This window comes from Malania oleifera, chromosome 5 (genome assembly GCF_029873635.1).
Source record: "Malania oleifera isolate guangnan ecotype guangnan chromosome 5, ASM2987363v1, whole genome shotgun sequence".
NCBI lineage: Eukaryota > Viridiplantae > Streptophyta > Magnoliopsida > Santalales > Ximeniaceae > Malania > Malania oleifera.
Window position 1 is genome coordinate 94,050,240 of NC_080421.1, and position 24,748 is coordinate 94,074,987.

At 37.1% G+C, this 24,748-nt stretch overlaps 1 protein-coding gene across 5 annotated transcripts in view; it reads right to left on the reverse strand.

Annotated features, from left to right (window-relative positions):
* LOC131156526 (uncharacterized) overlaps window positions 1-24,748 on the reverse strand; it is a 39,581-nt gene that overhangs the window by 6,746 nt on the left and 8,087 nt on the right. For 3 of the 5 annotated variants that reach the window (XM_058110289.1, XM_058110290.1, XM_058110291.1), the window contains 3 exons: window positions 18,520-18,631; window positions 18,366-18,432; window positions 17,447-17,500 (listed from right to left, as the gene is read on the reverse strand). In XM_058110289.1, the coding sequence (XP_057966272.1) occupies window positions 17,464-17,500; window positions 18,366-18,432; window positions 18,520-18,631 (216 nt within the window). In that variant the 3' untranslated portion in view covers window positions 17,447-17,463. Of the gene's footprint in view, window positions 1-3,133; window positions 3,228-17,174; window positions 17,501-18,365; window positions 18,433-18,519; window positions 18,632-24,748 lie in introns of those variants that run through there. The other 2 variants (XR_009137018.1, XM_058110288.1) reach the window with 2 other exon arrangements.

Sequence of the window (24,748 nt, forward strand, 5' to 3'; positions counted from 1 at the left end):
GAATTCTTATTGCATAGCTTTTCTGACCATTGTCTTGCTCTTGTGAATCTTTGTTCAGATCAAAGATTCTCAAGGAGAACTCGTTTTAAATTTATTGAATTGCTAGACAAAGAATGCAAAGTTGAGGAAGATTGTGGATGATTCTTGGAATGTGGTGGTCAAAGGCACTCCTTTGTGATTCTTGGAATTTGGTGGTCAAAGGCACTCCTTTGTTCATTCTGTGCAAGAAGCTTCATTATTTTGAAAATAAGCTTAAAGGCTTTTCATAAAAAATATAATTCAAACATGCAGGGTAGAACCAGAGCTGCTGAACAGGAAATGGTTTTAGCCCAGGAAAAGTTTCACTCTCTATCAGGCTCTCTAGAGGAAGTGAATGAGAAAATGCAGATTTATACGGAAATTCTTAATGATGAAGAAAATAAGCTGCAGCAGAGGGCAAAAGCTTCATGGTTGAGGTTAGGAGATAAGAACAATAATTCTTTTTCAAGGTTATTGGGTGATAAAAGAGTTAAGACTTAAATAAAGACAATGATATCTAATGATGGCAATCATGGCACCAAAGTTACTTCTCATGAGGAAACTACTACTTTGAACCTTAAGTACTACTCCAAACTGTTAGGTGAAGAAGACGAAAATATTCAACCCTTTACTGGTGTTTTCTCGAAAGAATTTATTTCCTTTACCTGGACATAACAGGTAAAAGCTATTCTGTGTAAGCAAGTTGATGAGCAGGAGGCCGAAAAAGCAATTTTTTATTTTTCTGATGAGGAGGCTCCTCGCCCAAATTCTTCAAAAGATGTTGGCAAACAGCGGGAAAACCAGTAAAATGCTTAAGCAGGTAAATACTGCTCTCATATCTTTAGTTCCTAGGCTTAAAAATCCTGCTTATCCTAAGGACTTTAGGCCTATTTCTTGTTACAATTTGGTCTATAAGTTTATTACAAAGATAAAGACAAATAGACTGCAGCAATGTCTTGATTCTTTTATAAGTTCTAACCAGAAAGTCTTTATAAATGGGAGATGTGTTCAAGATAATGTGCCATTAGCTCAAGAACTTTTACATGGTTATCATGTGGGAAAAAAAGCCACCACCAAATTTGGTGATTAAATTTGATTTGATGAAGGCTTTTGACTCAGTTCATTGGAATTTCTTAATCAAACTATTGAAATGTATTGAAACTCCTACTAGCTTTATTGGTTGGATAAAAGAGTGTATCAACACACCTTCATATTCTATTCATTAAGGGTACAGTAGAAAGATTTTTCAAGGGTATTAAGGGAATAAGGCAAGGTGATCCAATTTTTCCATACTTGTTTGTAATGGTTATGGAGGTGTTAACAAGAATTCTTCAATATGCTACACTCCATGGGAAGTTTTCCTTTCACCGCTGATGCAAGAAGATCGGTTTACTAAATCTATGTTTTGCAGATGATTTACTTATTTTATCTAAAGGCAATGTTGATTTAGCTAAAAGCATTCAAAGCGTTCTCTATGTTTTTTACTAGCTCATAGGTTTGGAATGTTGGGTGGTCTTTGTTGGGAATAAAGAACAAATTCCCGAAACCTATGAGAAACAAACTAGAGAAAAATAACGCCAAAGAAAAATCAATCACACGCACAAGACAATATTTACGTGGTTCGGCAATTTTGCTTACGTACACGGAGTTGCATGGATTTCAATATTATCAGGAAGAAAACACAGAGAGTACAGCGATACAATGCTCTCCCTCTCGCTCTCTCGCAAATACAACCACACGAACCCTAATCACCCAAAAGCAATCCTTTTTACATGTTGCGCCTAGGGTTCCGTTCCGAATGGGCTCCAAAATTTTCCCGGGGGCGTTGCCCCTGGACCCCCACGAGTACGGCTTGTACTTACGGCCCAAGCCGCAGCGCTCATGGACTAAGCCTTAGGATAGAAATCTCTAATTAAATAGGGGTCGGGTCGGCATCCAAATTAAAACACAACTAGACTCCACAAAAGCCCAACAGTCTTGGGTCTTCTCAACCCCAAAAGCTAGCTCATGGGGTGAGCCTTTTCCTCACACTTTATAACTGACCACCAAGCCCCTTCCACAACCGATGTAGGATAACCCCAACAATCTCCCCCTCACACATCGAGCTCCAAACCCCTCACGCATTGGGCTCCAAATCGACCACATACCCGGCATCCCGGGGAGAATGTTGAATCATGGGCTCTGATACCAGTGATGGATGGTCTTAAGCCTTCTCAACCCCAAAAGCTAGCTCATGGGGTGAGGCTTTCCCTCACACTTAATAATTGACCACCAAGCCCCTTCCACAACCAATGTGGGATAACCCCAACATGGAATGCAATCCCTTTAAGTTTGATACATTTTGTGCTGGTTTGCCTAATGAAAAGATACAATAAATTTTTTCTTTTGTTCATATACCTGACAAACAACTTCCTGTTAACCATTTGGGAGTTCCATTAGTTACTAAGAAGTTAAATAGATCTAATTGCGATATGTTGGTTGAAAGAATATCAAGCAGAGTATGCACATGGTCCTATAAATACTCATCTTATGCTGGTAGGCTTCAGTTGATAAAATCCAGTTTTCAAGTATTTTTGGCTACTAGGCATCTGCTGCTTTTCTTCCCAAATCTGTTATAAATGATTTGGAAATGGAGTTTAAAGCTTTCATATGGAGGTAATGATTGGAATTCAAAGTGCAGTAAAATCAGATTGGAAGATAAGTCACTAAATAAAGGTGGTTTGGGGGTTAAATTACTCTCTGAATGGGAAACATCTGTGACTAAATTGTTCAAGTTTATTTGTTCTTCCAAGCCTTGTTTTATGGGTGATATGGATCCACACCTACAAATTAAAAGGTAAATGCATTTGGGCAGTCAAAGAAAGTTCAAATTGCTCATGGACATGGAAAATGATTCTAAAAGTAAGAGAGGCTGCTTATTAAAAATATAAAGCATAAATTTGGAAATGGGGAAAAATTTTATTTGTTTTTCAATAATTGGCATCAAAAGAGTCCATTGCTTCAGCATTATGGGGATCATTTTCCAGCAGAATTGGGAGAGGGTAACAACGCAAAAGTAGTTGATTATAAATGATAGCTCCTGGAAACTGCCTAGGAGACACATTGCAAATGTTACCTCTTTTCAAGATGGTTTGATGTGCAATCCTAACATAGCAATTGAAGATAGTTGGTATTGGAACGGCTCTCACTTTGGTAATTGTACATTAATTCTGATCAGGATTACAGAGAGAGAGAAAGCAACTTGTCAGCTGGTCATCCATTTTAGGGGCTAAGCATAGTTTTCTAGAACATTTTTTTGTTGCATGGCTTCCTATACTAAATAGACTTAACACAAGGGATAGAGCGGGTAAATGGAAAAGAAATATCAGCTGTGTATGAATAATTTGTGAATTGCACCCTGAAACCACGACTCACTTGTCTTTTGACTGCCATAGACTGAGACAGGCTTATATGACAGCTTTATTAAATCTTAATTTGAATATGATTCTTGTCAATTGGAATGATAGTTTCACTTACATTTCTGGTTTGGGAAATAATGCTCTTCAGAAAAAAAAAATAGACTCTTCTGGGATGCTACTATATAAAATTCTTGGAGAACCAAGAATGATTTGCTCTTTGAAGGAAAAGACTTTGATTATATTGTCTTTAGCTGGACAGATTACATCTTCAGTTAAAATCAGTTTGAAATATATCTTGTTTGCTGAAAGTCTAAACTTTCTGCTGAAATTATTCTTTAGATGTATTGAAATTTGGACTGGAGGTTGGGCTCTACTTTGCTATGGTTTTTGATTCTGAGAGTTGCCTTTTCAATGGCTTCTGTTTTCATTTTAGCTGTTGTTTGTCCTTTAGCTGTTGTTGTTATTGCTGAATGTTGAATGATGATCTAGTGGTTGATTTCCTATTTTGATTGTTCAAGTTGTTTTGCTGTGTTGAAGCTAATGTTGCTCTTTGTTGTTTGCTGTTGGAAGGTCCAGTTGATGGCTTCCATTTGTTGGAGATATGGTCTGAGGTTGTTTCCATCTAATGGGAGTTAGAATCTCCTCAGTTATTGAAGCTAAACCAGTTGCAGCAGTCTGAACCTACTAGATTGAGCTGTTTGTTCTTGTTGAATAGCGGTGTTGAAACTGGTGTTGTTTTTTTTGTTTGTTGATGGATTGGTTAGGTAGATGCTTTTGAAGGTTTGGTTTTAGTTTTCTAGCAGTTGGGAGTAAAGAAAAATTGAAAACACGGAGAACAATGATATTTTATTCCAATAACTGAGCCATGAACACTACGTACTTTAGAGAGGATACAGGAGTATTTATACACTATTACATGATATAGGTAATAATTATAAATCCTATGATTTGAGATAAGATCTGTTTTGTTGTCATATATCCTCTTTTTTTAATTAATAGGCTCTAATTTGTTAGCATACATGACCCTCAGACATTGACTTTGGATCATTGACGCTCCTTAGTCTTTATTGTGATAATTTGCTTCAGATTTTTGTCATTTAAATCTACAACGGACAAATGTGACCGTCAACGGTTATGCTTCGGAATTGCTTTCTAAGTGTGCCGGGCTGTGATGCATTGTTAACACCCTCCCGAAAACTTTGCCGGGGTTGGAGGCAAATTTTGTTGCGAAAAAACATAATGAAGAACGACCTTTGAGGGTACGGATATGTTCAGCTTATTGTTGTGTGATCTTCTTTCCAAAGGTAGTTGATTTTTTGATAACTTTTGCATCTATAATTTAGAAATGATGCTGACGGATCTTATCCATCCTCAAAGAAGACGGGCAGACTTCCGGCATGCTAAGATGTAGCATTGAGATGTATGGTTCCGCCATGCTATGATGTAGCATTGAGATATATGGATAATACAATGATGAAAAAAATGATATGAATAATGCAGGGGCTGGGATTTTTTTTTTTTTTTTTTTTTGACAGTGTTCACAATATCAATTGTATTGAATACCTTCTTTGTGAGGGTTCTCATTATATAGCAACGTTTGAGCTAATTACATGGCAGCTAATTACATGGCAGTTACATGGCTGAATCTCAGCAATTACATTAATCCTGTCTAACTATATAGGAAGCTAAAATATACTGCTAATCACAAAATATTTACAGTTATAATACAAGAATCATGCCATAAATAGATATCAATTGTGTTGAATACCTTCTTTGTGAGGATTCTTCTCATTATATAGCAATGTTTGAGCTAATTACATGGCTGAATCTCAACAATTACATCAATCCTATCTAACTAAATAGGAAGCTAAAATATACAGTTAATCACAAAATATTTACAGCTATAATACAAGAATCATGCCATAAATAGATAGGCTAATTATGGCTTGATATAATCTGACTAACATCCCCCCTCAAATTGATGTCGATCGAACAAGGAGTGTTGTGATATGGATCGAATAATTAAGATGCACAGCGGAATAAATACAACAAGTAAATGAAACACAACCAAAAAGTGATAAACAACAAGAACAACAACAATATTTATGTGGTTCAGCAAAGCCTACATCCACAGGAGCAATGGCATAAGAATTTCACTAAGGAAATCACAAAGTACACAATACACTTCTCAAATGATCACTCTCTCACTCAATACATGCTCAGAATGACATATATAATAGTGTTTTGGAGGTTTCCCTCCAATTACCCAACCACCCCAACGTTCAAATTCAAAAATCAAAAAATTGCTCACAGCCCAGGCGCATTCGTCGACGAGTACAAGGGATACTTCGACGATCCATGGAAGACCACTCGTCGACCAAAATAGGGCATTCGTCAATGAGCCCATTTTCTGCTCTCGGTATCTCAGGATCTCTGAAATTTTTCTGCTTTCGAGATCTACTCGTCGACGAGTCCCTGCTGTGCTGCCCCTTTAAGTTCTTCTACCTTCTTTGTTTATGAAATCCAAAGTATAAGAGTCACACACCATAAACAACAATCTCCACCTTGGAGATTATACGCCCCTTAGGGGAATCTCGAAAAACATTTGACTGCTCCACCTTGAACTTGAAACGCTCAGTTGGGTTTGTCTTTCTTCCATCAAATGGGGACATGGAGTAAGTCCAAGCAGTGCTTGAACTTCTCAGAAGTAAGTGATTTCGTTAGAATATCCGCTGCATTTTCAGACGTGTGAACTTTCTCCAACACAAGCTCACCCGAAGCAATCAATTCCCGAACCCTAAGGAACCTCACATTAATGTGCTAGGTTCTAGCATGGTATATCTGATTCTTCACCAAATAAATGGCACTCTGACTATCACAATGCAGCACCACTCCATCTTGTTGTAACCTCAGCTCTCTGACTAAACCAATAAGCCATAAGGCTTCCTTTGCAGTTTCGGCAACTGTCATATATTCCGCCTCAGTCGTGGATAATGCTACCAAAGATTGTACCATAGATCTCCAACATACTGGTCCTCTTACAAGGGTAAATACATATCCTGTTGTAGACCTTCTGTCATCCATATCTCTAGCATAATCAGCATCCACAAACCTCATAACTAAAGGACAACCCTGTTGCTTGCCGAATGTGATGCTGAATCCCGATGTACCCCATAAGTATCTGAGTATCCATTTGACGGCTTCCCAATGCTGCCTTCCTGGATTAGAGATAAACTTACTTACCACGCTCACCACATGAGCCAAATCTAGCCTCGTACACACCATGGCATACATTAAACTCTCCACGGCACTAGCATAGGGGACCTTTGACATGTCCCAGATTTTCTCATCCATACTTGGGCAATCTGCAGTAGACAACTTAAAATGATTCGCTAGAGGTGTATAAACTGGTCTTGCATCAACCATGCTAAAACTCTCCAACACCTTATGCACATAACTATCCTGAGATAGACATAATCTCCCTGCAATTTTGTCACGGCGGATCTCCATCCCAAGTATTTTCTTGGTCGAGCCAAGATCCTTCATGTCAAATTCCTTATACAACAAGTCCTTCAACTGATTCACCTCAGTTAAATCTTTTGTAGCTATCAACATGTCATCAACGTACAATAACAAGAAAATAAGATAACCATTCTCAAGCTTGTTCACATATACGCAACAGTCATACTCACACCTTTTTTAGCCAATCTTGATCATGTAGGAATCAAATCGTTTATACCATTGGCTTAGAGACTGTTTCATCCCATAAAGAGATTTCTTCAACCTGCAAACAAAATTTTCTTTTCCCGGTTCAATGAATCCCTCCGACTGTACCATGTAGATTTGTTCCTCCAAGTCACCGTGAAGAAACGCCGTCTTCACATCCATTTGTTCCAAATGAAGATCATAATGGGCTACCAACCCCAACACAATTTTGACAGAAGTATGTCGAACCATTGGAGAATCATAATCTATCCCCTTCTTTTGTGAGTATCATTTTGCCACCAACCGTGCCTTGAATTTCTCTTCTTCCTTTTCTAAAATTGCCTCCTTCCTATATACCCATTTGCAACCTATCAGTCTCTTCCTATCTGGAAGATCCAGCAAATCCCAAGTTTGATTCTTATGTAGTGATTCCATCTCCTCAATCATCGCGCCCATCCACCTATCTTTCTCCTGACCGTGCACTGCCTCTTAAAATGTAGTTAGATCATTGCAACCAGTAAAGAAAGCAGAAGATACTAACTCTTCAAATCCATACCTTGGGAAGGTTTGATAGTGCGTCTAGATCTCCGTATAGGAATATCGTCGACTTACTGGTTTCCCGAGCTAGAGCTCCCTGCAACCATAGGACCATGATCATTGTTGTTGCCCTAAGCTTCCAACTCCACTTGCACAACATTTTCATCACTGCCCTAGCTTTTTGGCTCATGTTTCTATTCATCACACTCTTGAGTACGCTTCACCATAACCTTCACATCAAAAATTACATTCCTACTAATCACCACCTTGTTTGCCACTGGGTCCCATAGCTTATACCCTTTTACACCCTATGAATATACCAAAAAAATGCAACAATGAGACTTTGGGTCAAGCTTAGACCTCTCCTCACTAGATATGTGAACATAGGCTAGACATCCGAATACCTTCAATCCGGAGTAGTCTACTGCATTTCCCATCCAAACATCTTCTACCACTCTACCGTCTAGTGACGCCCTTGGTGATCGGTTCATCAGAAAACAAGTCATACTCACTGCCTCAGCCCAGAAGTTTTTCGGTAGCCCTACATTTAATTTGAGACACCGAGCCTTTTTAGAAAGAGTCTGATTCATCCGTTCTACCACACCATTTTGCTGAGATGTCCGGCGAAATGTAAAATATCTCTTGATGCCCTGCTCCGCACAAAACTCCATAAATCGACAATCAGCGTACTCGCCTGGTTGTTGGGGTGTTAGACACTTTATACTTCAATCGACCAGGGACAATACGTTCAAAAGCAGAACGGTCGACCAAACGAAGTCAACATGTCGACTTCTGACCGGTTCGGTCGACCGTGACATTTATACTGCCACAAGTTCGGTCGACCGTGGCTTAGTCAACTTTTTGACTTTTAGCCAACAGAGGTTCGGTCGACCCAGCTTAATATAGCTAGAAGGGTTCAGTCGACCGGGGCTTGGTCAACATATTGTCTTTAGCCTGGTTCGGTTGACTGAAGCGTTTATAAGGCAAATCGGTCGGTCGACCGAGGTTACTTAAAAATGAGCATTTATGTCCTGTTTAGCCCCTGCGTTTTTTAAACCCTGGTGAACAAGCTTATGACATTTTAGTTTAAGGGTTTGGTTAACTGAGACCTTTAATTAAGCCTAAAAAAACCAACATCGGTCGACCATGTAAACTTTGTTTTAGCCCTAATCTTTGACCCTAACCAATTAGTTATTTAAGAAAAGAGTTTTTGTGAAAAGTGTTGGTCCCTAGGGTCAGTCTACGGCCATCCTGAGTTTATCATCCATATCATGCATGTCATACATTATTACAGACCAAAATATAAAATAAATGCAGTACAATGAAATTTAAATGTCTTCTTCTTGATGTTTTGCTCTTCACTTTATGAAGTACACCAGGTATATATGCATTAAGATCCGTCTTGGCCTCCATTTCCCTTAAACCTTATGTATGTGATGAAATATGAACTTGTTCACAAACTAAATACACACATAAGATACAGATGCTTTGTCGGCATCAAAATAGGGATCAAACTCAAAAAGTCAACAGAAGTTGTTTAGGAAGAGTTCATGTTGAGAGAAGAGAATATATAAAAGGTTGAGAGGGTCAGGCGACTGAGCTTGGAAGCTCAGTCAATCGGACTGTGCAAAAAGTAGGGTCAGGTGCCTGAGCCTTCTAACCTCAGGCGACTGAAGTGCTACTGCCTGTTGAAAATTGCATTTCATAAAATGTTAGGCGACTGAGCCTGAAACCTCAGGCGCCTGAACTGACGGGATCTTATATATTTTAAGTGCGAAAACCCTAATGTTTCAGATCCTAGTCTACTGACCTCTGTACCATCACTCACCCGAGCCTCCCTCTCTTGATCTCCCTTGCTTCTTAGCTTCAAAACCCTTCGATTAAGGCCTCAAAATCACTCTCCTACATCTTTTCTCCACGATTTCAAGGATTTCCCTTCGCTAGTTTATTCTCAAGATGCCTCGCACTAAGACTATGGCGAATCGTGATGCTTCCTCAGGGAGAGATGACGGAAATATCGAGCAATGGCTCGTAACTCCTCAATCCAAGCATCAATACAAAACTCATCTTTGTTTTACGGAACCAATCTTCAGTAAAATTCTTGATACCTCATTCTTTCATTCAGAATTTCCCTACATCCTACCAATGTTTCAAGACATTGGCTGGAAAAATTTTGTGGTTTATCAATCGAAAGGCTTGGATCCGAACTTAGTGAAAATATTTCATGCAAATATGATACAAAGGGAGTTCGTATTGACCACTGAGGTTATGGGAAAGAAAATAGTCTTAACTCCACAGACTTTGGCCCCTATATTGCACATTAGCCCAGGAGAATTTGAATGTCCGGCACTTGCTCAAACATGGATTATGGAGCAAGGTTTCACTCCCGAGGAATTTTTGTCGTTGATTATGGTAGAGGAACCGGTATACTTTGGACATCCTCCATTGTATAAACAGCTGAACCTTCAAGCTCAAATACTTCAGAAAATAATCACGAACAATATCCCACCCCAAGCCAGTTCATATGATCACATATCCTATGTTGATTGCTTCGTGTTATGGTGTTTGCTGAAAAGGAAGAAACTCGATTTGTCAAGCTTAATTCTGAAATGAATGTGGGCTAAATTGGAAGCTCGTCGAGTCACTCTTCCATATGGTGGTGTTCTGAATCTCCTATTTGCACATCTTAGTGTCACCACTCCTACTGAACTGTTCATTAAGCGAACTCGGTATAATCTTTTCAATTCTACAACCCTAAAACAAATGGGATATGAAAAGCATGAGCAGAGTTGGTTTTTGAAAGGAGGACAACCACAAAGGCCAACAGTTGTATCTCCACCTCCGAATCAGCAACAAGGACCTGTATCTGATACTCCATCTTGGTTTGTGCCATTCCATCATCAGTTCACTACATTTAGTAGTGACATGCGCTCAGGACTACACTCACTTCAAGAGAATGTAGCTTCACTCCAGACTCTTACTCCTTACTTGACTAGCGCCTTACTCGCATAGAGCAGTATAGGGCTAGCTCTTCTCGGAGTGCTGCTCCCATGGACATCAGCTCTGCACCTCCCAGTGATGATGCATCTGATGAGGAGTTTGAAGAAGGAAGTGAAGAGGGTACTGAAGAAGATGGTGCAGATGATGCAACTGATGATGATGATGCTTCTGATGATGATTGATATATTTGTTGCTTTTTGTGTTGTATCTAAGTTCTCTACGCATTGGTTTTGCATCTCTAATGTTTTGTTGTTCCTTTTTGGCATGTAGCTCCCTATATTCATGACTTTTTGTACTCCTTGCTGCACTAAATGAATATGCACTATTCTGAATATCCTTATAGTTATGCTCTTTGTTCTCTTTTTGATTGATGTCAAAGGGGGAGAGAAAATTTAGAGCAAATATGAGAACATAGAAAAATGGGGACATATTAACAATGAGAGCATATTTGAAAATAATAAATAAGCAAAGGGGAGAGAGAAAGCTAAAATGAGGAAATATATGCAAGTTGAGAAATTTGAGCTATAATGTAAAAATATATGAGATAATGCTCTAATAATGATATGATATGATGACTTGAGACATGTTACTAATGCTAATATGCTGAAATGAGCTATAATGCACTAATACTTTATTATGACATATAGATTTTGAACTTACATCTAAAACCCTAATTGTGATATATATGAATGATTTTTCCAAACATTGTTAAAAGTATGCATATTATAAAGGGGAGTCATCAAGGTTCTCTCATCTTTGCTCCTTATTTGTCATCATCAAAAAGGGGGAGATTGTTGGCCTAACATGGCTTTCAAATCTTATTTTGATGATAATAAATAAAGGTAAATTTAACATGTTATGGTTAAGTGATGATGTTTCAGGAATCCTAGCATATGAAGTTCAAAAGTTCAAGGTTTATAAGCTCAAGATCACAAGTGTTATGAAAGAATGTATCCCAAAGACAAGTTATCAAAAGGAAGCTCAAAAAGCCAAAGATAGAAAAATCATATGGAAGCTTAAAGGATATTGAAGCTCAAGACAAAATGGACCGAAAGCAAAGAGATACATGAAGACTTTAAGATTAGAAAGTCTTTAAAGTATTTAGGAAGTCTTGTGTAAGTACTTCATTTAAATATCAAATTGAATGCTTTGAAGCTGATTAGGGTTATTCATGGACTTAGAGACCATATTTTGAAAATCCCAGAAAATACTCTTTAAAAGTATCAAAACAAGTTGGCTATAGTTTTTGGAAACAAACTTGAAAATCAGTTTTTTAACTGTTCAGGCGATTGACCTTTGCCTAGTCAGGCAACTGACATTTTTCTGCTGAGTTAAATTTGACAGACAGTATAGGATCAGGCGACTGACCCCTGAGACCTCAAGCGACTAACCCTGTTTTGACCTTGAAAATGCGCAAATTTTCAAAGGTCAGGAGACTGACCCCAATGGGTTTAGGCGACTGACCCCAATGGGTTCAGGCAACTGACCCTCATAACGGCTAGTTTTTAAACAACGTTTTAAAGTTTCCAAAATGAGTTGCTTGTGCTCCAAACTTTGTAAAAACTTGGGAAACACTTCAAGTAACTTGGGCAACACGAATTTATGACTTTTTAGCTCTATGAATACATGATTTCTCAAATCAAATCAATACCAAGAATTGAAAATATGTTCAAGTTATATTGCTCATACTCTCTCAAAGCCTTCTTGCACACATCTACTTGCTGAGATTTTCTAAGAAATACTGAGTCATTGATCACCAATCTCTAAGCAAAACTTCTGAGTCTTGAATCAATCCAATAAAGATCTCGGTGATATACTCTTTGAGCTTCAATTTCATTCTTCATTGATATTTACTTTTAAGTATTGAATAGTTGTGCTATATTTGTACTAATCTGCTCTATTTGAGAGTATTTCTTGTACACAAGAATTCTTTCTTGTTTTCTTGATGGTTTAGGGTGTTGAATCGTTGTACCAAGCGTGGGGTATCATTTGGAGAGGTGTACTCTAGCCTATTGAAGGAGGGATTGTAAGGTTGCTCCTACCCGTAAATGAGTGTAATAGTGGAATCCTTAGGTGGTGTTGCCTAAGGCGAGGATGTAGGCGGGTATAGCCGAACCTCGTAAAAACTCGGTCTCTCTCTTTCCCTAAACTCTCTTTAATTTTCTGCACACATATAATTGTGTGGTTGTTTATTTCAAATCTATAAATTGTGTTGATTGAATATTAAATAAACCGAAAATTAATTTGACTTTGGGATTGCAAAAACCAAACGGGAGTACGTTGGTTGATCAATACTTATTGCGGAAACCATAAGGGAGTACGTCAATTGATTAACACCCAAGACTTATTAATTGAAAGTTTATTTAAATTCTGAGTTTTGGAAAAGTGTTGGAAATTTCAAGTGTGCTTTATTAAATCTATTAACATGGGGCTTTTACTAAACTCTACTTTGAGTTATTCAATCGCTAAATCTCGGAAGCTTTGCTGAATTCATGCTATAGTGTGAATCTTGTTTTGATTAACTTGTTGAGTGGATTGGAATATTCAAAAGATGAAAGTATTATATTGTGAATCATTGGTTTGTGTTGATATTGATTGAATCAATTCATTGGTTGGGTGTTGATTGAAATTGCTGCAAGATTAAGTTGACATACTCATTCATAGATGCTTAAAATTTGAATTCAATTTTCAACTAGTCTAGTGATTAAAACTTAAACATTACATTTGTGATTATTGAAAGGTTGAGATTGAATTTATAGAAAGAGTTAAAAGAAACTTTTAAAACCCAATTCACCCGACCTCTTGGGACTACACCTTAGTTTTCACCTTGAATGCCTTGAAAACATTCCAAGAGGAAACAGAAGTCTTGAACACAGACTTGGGAGAAAAGAAGAGTATGAAGGGCGCCTTAAGGCTTTTAGGGAGTCCCCGAAAGCACAAGTAGCAAGAGGGATGAGGGAAAAATACTTGCAGCTTTTGTGAAATTATGTTTCCCTATTAGATGTATTAATTTTGCATTAATTTTGTGAAATATGTTGCAACTAATCATGTCTTGTTGAGATGGTGACAGATGAGCAATCAAATCTGCGACACTATTTTGATGGCTCCTAGGATGGACATTTGCTTGAAAGCCTACAAACTCACAAAGACCTATGTAGATAAATACCGATGACCACGACAGGTTGAAGCTGGAGACCTAGTACTTGAAGAAGTACTACCTGGAAAACTTCTAAGATAATACGAAAGGCCAATCCATTCACTACTACTTCCTCGCAGCGACTTAAAACAGCCCCATGTCAATGAAGAATATCAGTACAAATAGAAGTGCAGGAGCTCAACCCTTCGGAAAATGAAGATGGTGGCCAGAGATGTAGCAAAAAAATAGTAGCCAGAGACGTAGCGAAGATCCTTGCAGATAGAGTCAGCAATGATGAAGGTCGTCAACAACAACACATAGTTAGGTGAGGAAGGGTGGTGAGAAGACAGAAGACCTCAAGCATCTCACACAGAAGATCAAGATTTCATGAACTTCAAGACAACAACAACAGAACCTAAAGATTGAAGACTATTTACAACAAATCGATGAGGTCGTCAACAGAATGAGTGGGGGAGACTTTTAGGAGGTGACAATGTAATGGGGGTTAAATGGGGGAGAGAGATGGCTTTACATGTATTCTCCAGGGATTTGTAAATAAGTACCAAATTACTTGTGTTATGGCTTGTATAGTTGTTCTCTTGCTTGAATAAAAATAACCTTATTTATCATTGAGCTTGAATGTCTCTTTCCTTTGTGATCTATTGGTGTCTATATTAATATTTCATGATTATGAGTGGATGTCGAGACTTATGTGGTGCCCATGTTTGCAAGCTTGAACGGGTGATTATTGGCTGACTCTGTTGGGGGAGAGCCTCTAACGAGTGCTGCACGGCCCTCAATTGAGCCTTATTTTGGGGGTCTGTGATAGTTAGTAGAAAATTTTAAAAGACAGTTTTGGAAAGATATGGATAGTATTTTACAAGGGATACCAACGTCTAAAAAGACATTCATAGGAGCTAATTTGAATGGTCACATTGATAGGATGATATAGGATATGAAAGGATACATAAAGGCCACGGTTATGGAGATAAAAATCTTAGATTTTGTCATGTCATATAATTTGGTTATATTGAATACTTATTTTATAAAAGGAGAAGAGCGCTTAATAACTTTTAAGAGCAAGTATAATGAAAGCCAAATCGACTTCTTCTTAACCAGGAATGAGGATCGTCTATCTTAAAAGAATTGTAAAGTTATCTCAAGTGAAAGTTTAGCTACACAACATAAAGTCATAGAAGATATACATATTAAAAAATAGAAGAGAACGAGTAACATAAATCAGCACAAGAAGACTAGATGGTGGAACTTGAAGGGAGATAATATAGTAATTAAAAGATAAAATGATCAAAGAGTGTGTTTGGACAGTAGGGGGTAACATAAATGCAAATACTGTTTGGAAATAAAATGGCTAATGCTATTGTAAGAAAAGGAAAAAAAAAAAAAAAGGTTTTAAATGAGCCCAAAGGTAGATACTCGAGTAGTAAAGAAGATGGTGGGATCAAGAAGTCTAGAAAGTTGTTAAGAAAAAAAGAAACTAATATACAATAGGGCAAAATTGTAGAAATATAGAAAATCTTGAAAAATATAAAGATGCAAGAAAAAAATGCAAAAAAGGACTATTAAAGAAGCTAAACATAGGTATTATGATACTTTATATATTAAACTAGATACAAAAGGAAAAAAAGACATTTATAAACTTGCTAGTGCTAAAAAAAGAAAATGTAAAGATTTAGGTGAAATAAAATGTATAAAGGACAAGAATGATAATGTCTTAATTAGAGAAGATGGCACAAAAAGAGAGGTGGCGAAGATACTTTGATAAGTTATTTAATGAAAATCAAAATAAAAGATTGAACTTGGAAGTAGCAAATAAGAAGAAGACTCAAAACAGGAGATCTATTCGCAAAATTAGAGTCCTTGAAGATGACATTAGAAAAAATGAAAAGTGGGAAATCTATAGGACCAGATGAAATACCAATTGAAGTTTGGAAATGTTTAGGGGATAAAGGAAATATATGGTTAACTAGTCTATTCAACAATATTATAAAAACCAAAAAATTTCCAAAAGAACGGAAGAAAAGTATGTTAGTACCTCTATACAAAAACAAAGGTGATATTCAAAAATATAATAACTATCGTAGAATTAAGATTATGAGTCATACGATGAAATAATGGGAAAGGGTAATTAAACATAGAATAGGACTAGAAACAAAGGCTTTAAAAAATCAATTTGGTTTTATGCCTGGAAGATCAACAACAGAAGTTATTTATCTTTTACGAAGTTTAATGGAAAAGTTTAGGGAAAATAATAGGGACTTACATATGGTTTTTATTGACCTAGAGAAAGCATATGATAGAGTACCTAAGGAAGTTCTTTGGTGGGTCTTAGAAAAGAAGGGAGTTTGCAGTAGATCTACTAAGGTCATTAAGGATATATATGATAGGGTAGTGACTAGTGTTAGGACCATAGGAGGGGAATCAAACAATGGGAAAAAAAAAAAAAAAATCCTTGCTTCACTTTATGGAAATCAAACATAGGAGTAATTTGGTTTTGATTAAAGGAATAAACTACCCAAGGACAAAAATAATTTAAATTTAATCAAGAAAACTTATAATTCTTTATAATAATAAAATTACAAAAAAGAAATAAACAAATTTCGTTACACAATAATGGGGTTTCGAATAGGAGGAGATCATGAGCAGCTCAAAACAAAACCTAAGCAAAAAAATAAGAAGACAAGAGCAATGGATGTTGAAAGTAAAGATTCATTCTTACCATGTGTTTAGGAGGTTGGTATTCAAATCTTGGATTTGGATTTTTCTAGTTTGGACAAAACATGGTACAAGGTTATAGTGAGTTTCTTCCAAATCCACACAAAATCCAAATATGCCCTCAAAATCCATACTTCCAAACACGACCTTAAAGTATTTTAAATTCTAGCAGTCTTGCCTTTTTTAAATAAAAATAGTTCCTAAAATTTCATTGAATTGTATAAGGGATAGCATTAAAACAGAAATTGATAATTTAAGCATCAAACCATCACAATTTAAACTTTGGCAAGTGCAGTATAATTTAGGGAAACTTGAGGAACTCATGTCGTACACAGATACCCTATCATAAAAGTAAATAACCCTAAATAAATCTTTTAAAATGGGTAAAAATGTTTAAAAAGATTCTAAAAAGTTAAAACACCAATTTTATCCGACATTCTACTGAGAATTCTACTCGCGAATTTGTACTACATTGGAAAAATAGAGTAGAAGATGGTTGTTTATATACATGGTTGGGCCCAAGACCCAATAGGCTAGGGGTTTTGAGTCAAGTTGGTGCCCACCCATGTATATCAAGCCCACCCATGGACTCCTCCAGCGCTAAGACATTCTTGCTATATCAAGCAAAACCAAATCACTTATATGCCAAATTTAAAATTCATTCCAAACACAATGATGTGTTATTGGGTTTATAACAAATCAAACAAATTGAAGCCTGAAGATTAAATTAGATAGGGTGAGTGAAACAAGGCATGCACACAAAACTGGTAGCACATCTATAAATAATAACACTAGGAGATACATTTTAACATTGTAGCACATCTTTTTTTTATCTGCGCTGGTTCATTTAAAAGAAAAGAAAAAAGAAACATAAAATACTGTACAATTATATTCATGATGAGAATAATTGCCATTTTACCTCAACCATATGCCCAATTAATTCCTCCTGGTATTACGTGCAAAGAGCCGATGTCTGTCATTGGTTAAAAAAAACAAAGAATGAATGAGAAAAGCAAGTAGGTGACAATATTGTTCATTTCTCAAGGAAAGAGAAGCACCCAATTGTGAAACAGGTGAACATAGCCACATAATTAAAACCAACCAGCTACTAACTTCGCCCCACTGAAAAAAAAAAAGCACCCAACATGCCCATCAAAGTAAACAACCTGTCAGCTGCATATACTTAGAAAGCCTTTGTAATTCTGCTTTATTTGTGGCTGACTAAATAAACTATAATAGCATCTTGAACTTTTATTTGGTAGTAATCCTAAACAGCCAAGGGAGAAAATGTTGGGGAGTCTCTAGAATGGATGGTAATATTCACTACTATTCAGGGAATATACGAATGCCACAAGACGAATAATACACCAAAATGGGTGGGAAAATATCTGCCCTCACCTCGAGTGGCATGGTTGGCAGTGCTGGTCCACAGAACTGTCCAATGATGTTGTAGAAATTAAGGGGAAATCAGGCATCATAGGTTACTGTTTTGAAAGTATTTCCAAACTTGAAAAGCAAAAAAGGTTTGCTTTTTATTTTTATTACAACTGCAAGAAAATTAGTTCCAAAATGTTAATCAAATACGAGTGCTGAGAGCACTAGCTGATTATGAATTAACTACGGACCAAATCAGTCCGAGCATGTGACTGCATTTATGAAAAAAAAAAAAAAAAAAGCAAAAGGATTCATCTTTGTCTCATGTATACAGGATATGAATTTTTAGTTGTTTTCCCTATTTATATCATTGGGTGGAATCAAAACTGCGGTGCTCACAAGTCATCAATACACCAAAAGAATTGTGTTCAGATAATATGCTTTGTTACTATACTGACACTGACCTCTCCCATTCAAGTTTTTGAATAACAATGCCATTCAGCAAAAGCTCTGAACTGTAAACTGCTGCTCCTGCAAGGATGGGTAATGTCAGATAACTGTAACAGTACTAAGCTCTTTACTGATTGTATTAAATAAGAACTGATGGTCGATTTTAACCCTTTTCGAGGAAAGGAACACAGATTGCATAATCTTCTTCACAAGAAATAATCAGTTTATCATCTGAGATATTTTCATCCACTATTATCGATGTCTGAATTCTTTCTACTGCCTGCAAGCATTTCATCAGAAACACATCATTTCATTTATGAGGTGACGGTGCATAGAAAGCCCTGTAGTAAACAGACAAGTAAAATATACAAATTTCAAGTAGACAGTGGTAGACTTGATCCAAACTGCGGAGTAACATCAAAGCACAAGTACATGATATGTGCATCCCCACATTCCTTTATTTATGTTTAAAGAAAAACTCAAACATGAAGAACAATGGTATTTTTATTCAATAGTTGAGTCGTGAACACCAAGTACTTTAGAGAGGACACAAGCATGGGTATTTATACACGATTACATGACATAGGAGACAATAAATGATAAATTATAAATCCCATAATTTGAAATAAAATTTGAATTGTTGCCATATATCCTATTTTTCGAATTAATAGGGTCTAATTTGTTGACGTATATGATCCTCAAACAATTGACTTTGGGTCTTTGCAGCTCCTTAGTCTTTATTGTGATTATTTGCCTTGGATCTTCGTCATTTAAATCTGTACCAGACAAATGTGACCTTCAACGATTTGATGAAACCGTCGAAGGTTTGGTGCAATCATCGACGGTTTGGTGTAACCGATGACAGTTTTGCTTCGGAATTGCTTTCTGAGCGTGCCGAGCTGTGATTCATTGTTAATACCGTCCTGCAAACTTTGTCGGGGTTGGAGGCAAAGTTTGTTGCGAAAAGAAAAAATAATAATGAAGAGCAGCCTTTGAGGGTACAGATATGTTCGGCTGTTGTTGTGTGATCTTCTTTCCTAAGATAGTTGATCTGTTGATGACTTTTGCATCTATAATTGATAAATGATGTTGACGGATCCAATCCATCCTCGAAGAAGACGATCAGACTTCTGCCATGCTAAGATGTAGCATTGAGATGTATGGATAATAGAATGGTGAAAAAAAATATATGGATAATACAAGGGCTAGGATTTTTTTATTTTATTTTATTTTTTTGACAGTGTTCACAATGGCTCTGATATCATAAAGAAAAAATTGAAACATGAAGAACAATGGCATTTTTATTCAATAGCTGAGTCGTGAACACTAAGTACTTTAGAGAGGACACAAGCATGGGTATTTATACACGATTACATGACATAGGAGACAATAAATGATCAATTATAAATCCCATGATTTGAGATAAAATTTGAATTGTTGCCATATATCCTCTTTTTTAAATTAATAGGCTCTGATTTGTTGACATAAATGATCCTCAGACAATAGACTTTGGATCTTTGACGCTCCTTAGTTTTATTGTGATAACTTGTCTCGGATCTTCGTCATTTAAATCTATAGAGGACAAATGTGACCGTCGAAGGTTTGATGTAGTCGTCGACGGTTTGGCATAACTGTCGACGGTTTTACTTCAAAATTGCTTTCTGAGTGTGTCGAGTTGTGATGCATTGTTAATAATGTTTATAATTGAAAGTTCAACTAACTGCCTACTAGTTTAAATTGAAAGACAATTAAACGATTCTGAACAAATAACTTTTTTCCCATCCCTGTTTCAGGACATAAAGGACGACGCTTTGAAATTATCAAAGGCTATTCTAGTCTACAATGAACTTTTGTTTTTCTTCGACTACATTATTTGTAAGTTTATAAAATTGCTTTCTGTTCTGCAAAAAATAGAAGACAAAGTGTGAAGATGATGCTGACTATCGGCAAGTGAAGTGGCACATTCTGAGTTTCTAAGTGTGGAAGAGCACAAAATAAAGACAATTAGGAAATTCTGCTAACATTTTGTTGTAATATGTGGCTTATATATTAAGTGGAATGCATGTACAATGAGAAAACATGGTAGAAAACAAGAAGCCGGTTTGCAGGATCATACCGTCAACGGTTTGCCTAGGTGCATTGAAATCGTCGACGGTTCTGAGCCTGTTACTTTGACTATTTACTCTTGGTATTAAACCGTCAACGGTATGTCTGATACCATTGATGGTTTGGTTCAAGTTCCTAGCGCTGGTTTTCGAATTTTGAATTTTGAAACGTTGGATAGGTTGGGTTTTGGGGGGAAAACCTCCAAGAGGATTATATATACGTTGTATATGTTGCAACTCTAAATGTTCATGTCTTTGGACACAAGATAGTGAATATCACATTGCCGATTGCTCCCATGGATATAGGCATTGCCGAACCACATAATTCTTTGTCATTGTTATTACTTTCATTATAATCTGCGTGATTGTTGTTTTGTATATTTCATTCCACTGTGCATTCATTTTTTACAACAAATTGGTATCAAAGCATTGTTGTAATGGCTTCTGGAACTTCTTCTGCAAAGTTCAATGTTGTCAAGTTCGATGGAATGGGAAACTTCGGTTTATGGTAGAGAAGTGTTAAGGATCTATTAATGCAGCAAAATATGGTGAAGGCTTCGTACGGAATTCAACCAGAAAGCATGGATGAAACAAGTTGGAATGAATTGGAAGCGAAGGCTGTGGCGACTATCAAATTATGTTTGGCCGATGACGTGCTGTATCACGTCATGGAAAAGGATTCTCCTGCGGCTATTAGGCAGAAACTTGAAAGCCGATATATGTCTAAGTCTCTTATGAATAAATTATTTCTTAAGCAAAAGTTGTATTGGCTTAAGATGGTGGAAGGTTTAGATTTGAACATATCAATGCATTCAATCAAATTGTAAGTAATTTAATGCGGATTGATGTGAAGTTTGAGGAGGAAGGCAAGGCGTTGATGCTATTGAATTTCCTACTTGCCTCTCATATGTATGAGAACTTGGTTACTACTCTAACATGGGGTAAAGAAATCCTGAATTTGGAAGAGGTAACAAGCACATTGTTGGGTTTTCATCAAAGAAAAATGGCCAGCGGTGAAATTTCACATGGTGGAGGACTTGTGGTAAAGGGTAACCAGGAATGTAGGAGAAGCAAGTTCTAGAGCAAATCTCGGTTGCAGTCCGAGAAGAAGGACATAAGGTGTTTTAAGTGTGGGAAAATTGGGCACGTAAAACCAGAGCGTCCGAAGTAAAAGAAGGGGAATGCTGAAAACCAAAAGGGCTAGTCAAAATCTACAAATGTAGTGGAAAAAGGAGACTCGGGGAGCAGTGATGGTGATATGCTTTCTATTTCATCGGGGTCAGAACGCCTCACAGATTTTTTGGACCCTAGATTCGGGATGTTCTTATCACATGACACCAAATAGAAATTAGTTCAACACCTAGAAGTCAGTTAATTCTAGTTCTATTCTAGTGGAAAATAATGCTTCAAGCAAAATAGTTGGAATAGGAAATGTCAGAATTAAAATGTATGATATGTTGTGAGAACATTATGTGACATGTACCGGATCTAAGGAAGAATGTGATTTCATTGGGTACTTTAGATTGTAACGAGTATAGTTACAAGTCTAAAAGTGGGATAATGAAGGTGCGTGAAGGTGACTTAATGGCGATGAAGGGACAAAGTTAGCGGGAAATATTTATGCACTGTTGAGTACCACATGATGTAGGACGGGAATGATCGACCTAATCCTACGGGTCAACCCTCACACAAGCACATACATTCAAAACACCATGGATTAAGAATTTAATTAACCAACATAAACATCATAAATCATGCTATAGTTCACATGTTGTTTGATTTTTAAAATGGTGTATGATGTTGTCCAGAAATAAGTCCCAAGTGTTCTTTGTCTAGTAATCAAGCTTTATGCATATAGATGTTAATTTCAAAGCCAAGATTACAAGTTCTAGGTTAACACACTAATATTCATACAATTGATTGTGGCTAACAAGTGTCAATATTGCAATCTATGGATTCAATGGGTTATTCAAAGATGTGCTCTAACAGCAATGGCTCACAAAATATAGCAAGGATTCAAACAAAAATACTAAAATTACCAAGAGATTTGTTTGGATGACTTGACGTTGTTCAACACAAGTCTTAGATCACACCATAGGTCCTTTAAACAAGCGTTGAAATACCGAGATGAACGCAGCAATGGAGTGGAGGGGAGGTAGCCGTGGGGTGTATTTTGTGGTGGCCGTGTGGATGTGTTGGAGGGGGAGGCCATGTGGGTTAGAGAGGGGAGGTGGAGATGGAGTTGCTAGATAGAATAGTGGTGTCTCACCACCTGATCTTCGGAGAGTACGCGTAGCCTCATACTACACAATCAAATTGATTGGAAAAAGCTTTTGAGCTTTAGCAAAGGCAATTCCTTTCAATATTCAATATTCAAACTTAACTTCAATACTTCATTTGGGGTCTTCAAGCACCTAATTAGTCTTGAAATAGCATATCCAAGCAAATACAAATCATCATAATAATAAAGTCTTCAAGTAGATGCATAATAATAAAGTCCATCCAAATAGTCTTCAAATAATCCCATGTGTACATCGGGAGGTCATCCATGCGTCACCATAGCTACAAAAGAAAAGGGTGAGGCATGCTAATCCCCGTCATCTCTCCCAAGCCCAAAAGAATTCTTCTCTGAAGAATGAGAAGTGAAGTACTGGAAGTACAACTCCGAATTGAGACGAAGGAAGTCTTCTTTAAGAATCCAGCTCTGCTCGAAAAGTGGCTTGCCTCTCCACTTGACCAAGAACTTTTGGTATGATCCTGCTCGTGTAAATGTTGTCTTGTCATCCAAGTTCTCTTCAATTTCATCAAGGCTCTTTGGTATGGGTAAAAGTGGAGGCAAAGGCAATTTCAGGTTTTCATGTTCATAAGGAGCTGGGAATGGAGTAGAATCACCTGCAAGGTTAGTATGGGATGGCTCCACAAAAGATGATGCTTCAAGAAAAAGGTATTAGATCTTCAACAGCAAACACATTGCTTATACCAAAATCAATAGGAATATCAAGCATGTAAGCATTAGAACTAATTTTCTATAAAACATTAAAAGGTCCCATCTTTTTAGCATGCAACTTTCTTACCTTTCCTACTGGAATCGGCTCGGGATGAATACGGACCATAACCATATAACCCTCTAAAAATTCTTGTAACCTGCGATGTATATTAGCATTAGATTTATAATGTTCATTATTCAAATTAATTTTCATTCTTATTTCAGAGTGTAGATCATTTATGTGCTTTGCAAAAGCATCAGCTTGCTCACTCACTCTAGACTTAGGTGGTAGTGGAATAAGATCTACGGGCTTCCCAGGACTATACCCTGTGATAACCTGAAATGGGCTAAGGCATGTGGTCCTATTCACTAAACTATTGAATGCAAACTCAACCATAGGAAGACACAAATCCCAAGCTATGATGTTTTCACTTTCCAAACATCTCAGCTTGATCCTAATTTGAGGGTATCCACTTTTAAGGTCTATCTTTGAAAAATTCTTGGATCCTACCATCTGATCAAGCATATCATCTAGTCTAGGTATGGGAAACCTATACTTGACGGTGGTCTTATGTATGGCTCTACTATGGATGCACATGCTCCATTTGTCTTCTTTCTTAAGGGTAAGGAGTGTAGGGCAGACATATGGACTTATGCTCTCCTGAATAAAGTCATGTTCCCTTAGTTTATTCACTTGTTTTATCAACTCCTCATCTTCTCTTGGGTTCACTCTATGATGTGGTAAATGAGCCAGAGATGAACTAGGAACAAGATCAGTGACATGTTGACTATCTCTCAAGGGAGGCAACTCACTAGGTGGTTCAGAGATAACATCTTCAATCTCGGAAAGTATAGGTGTTACTTCTAGCCGCGTTCCATGCTCAAGAAGGGGCGTTTCAGTCTCCCTCGTAACAACCTCATATACTACCTATGTATCTCGACTCTCCTACTCAAATTGATTTTTACTTATGATATTCAATGATTCTCCACTAGTTTTTGTCTTTCCCTTCTTCTTTTTCTCACATTTCGGCCCTAGTGGACTCAAAATAATTCTTTTACCATTACATCTAAATGAATAAGTGTTGGTACGTCCATTATGTGAGACATCCAAATTATAGAACCAAGGTCTTCCTAACAAAAATATGGGCAACATCCATGGGAAGGACATCACACCAAATCTTGTCCTCATAATCACCAATCTTAATGGGAACTAGGCATCTATGGTTCACAAGCATGGCAGTGGTGTCAACCCAAGCTACCTTATAAGGTTGTAGGTGTGGCTCAACTTTCAAACCTAACTTTTCTG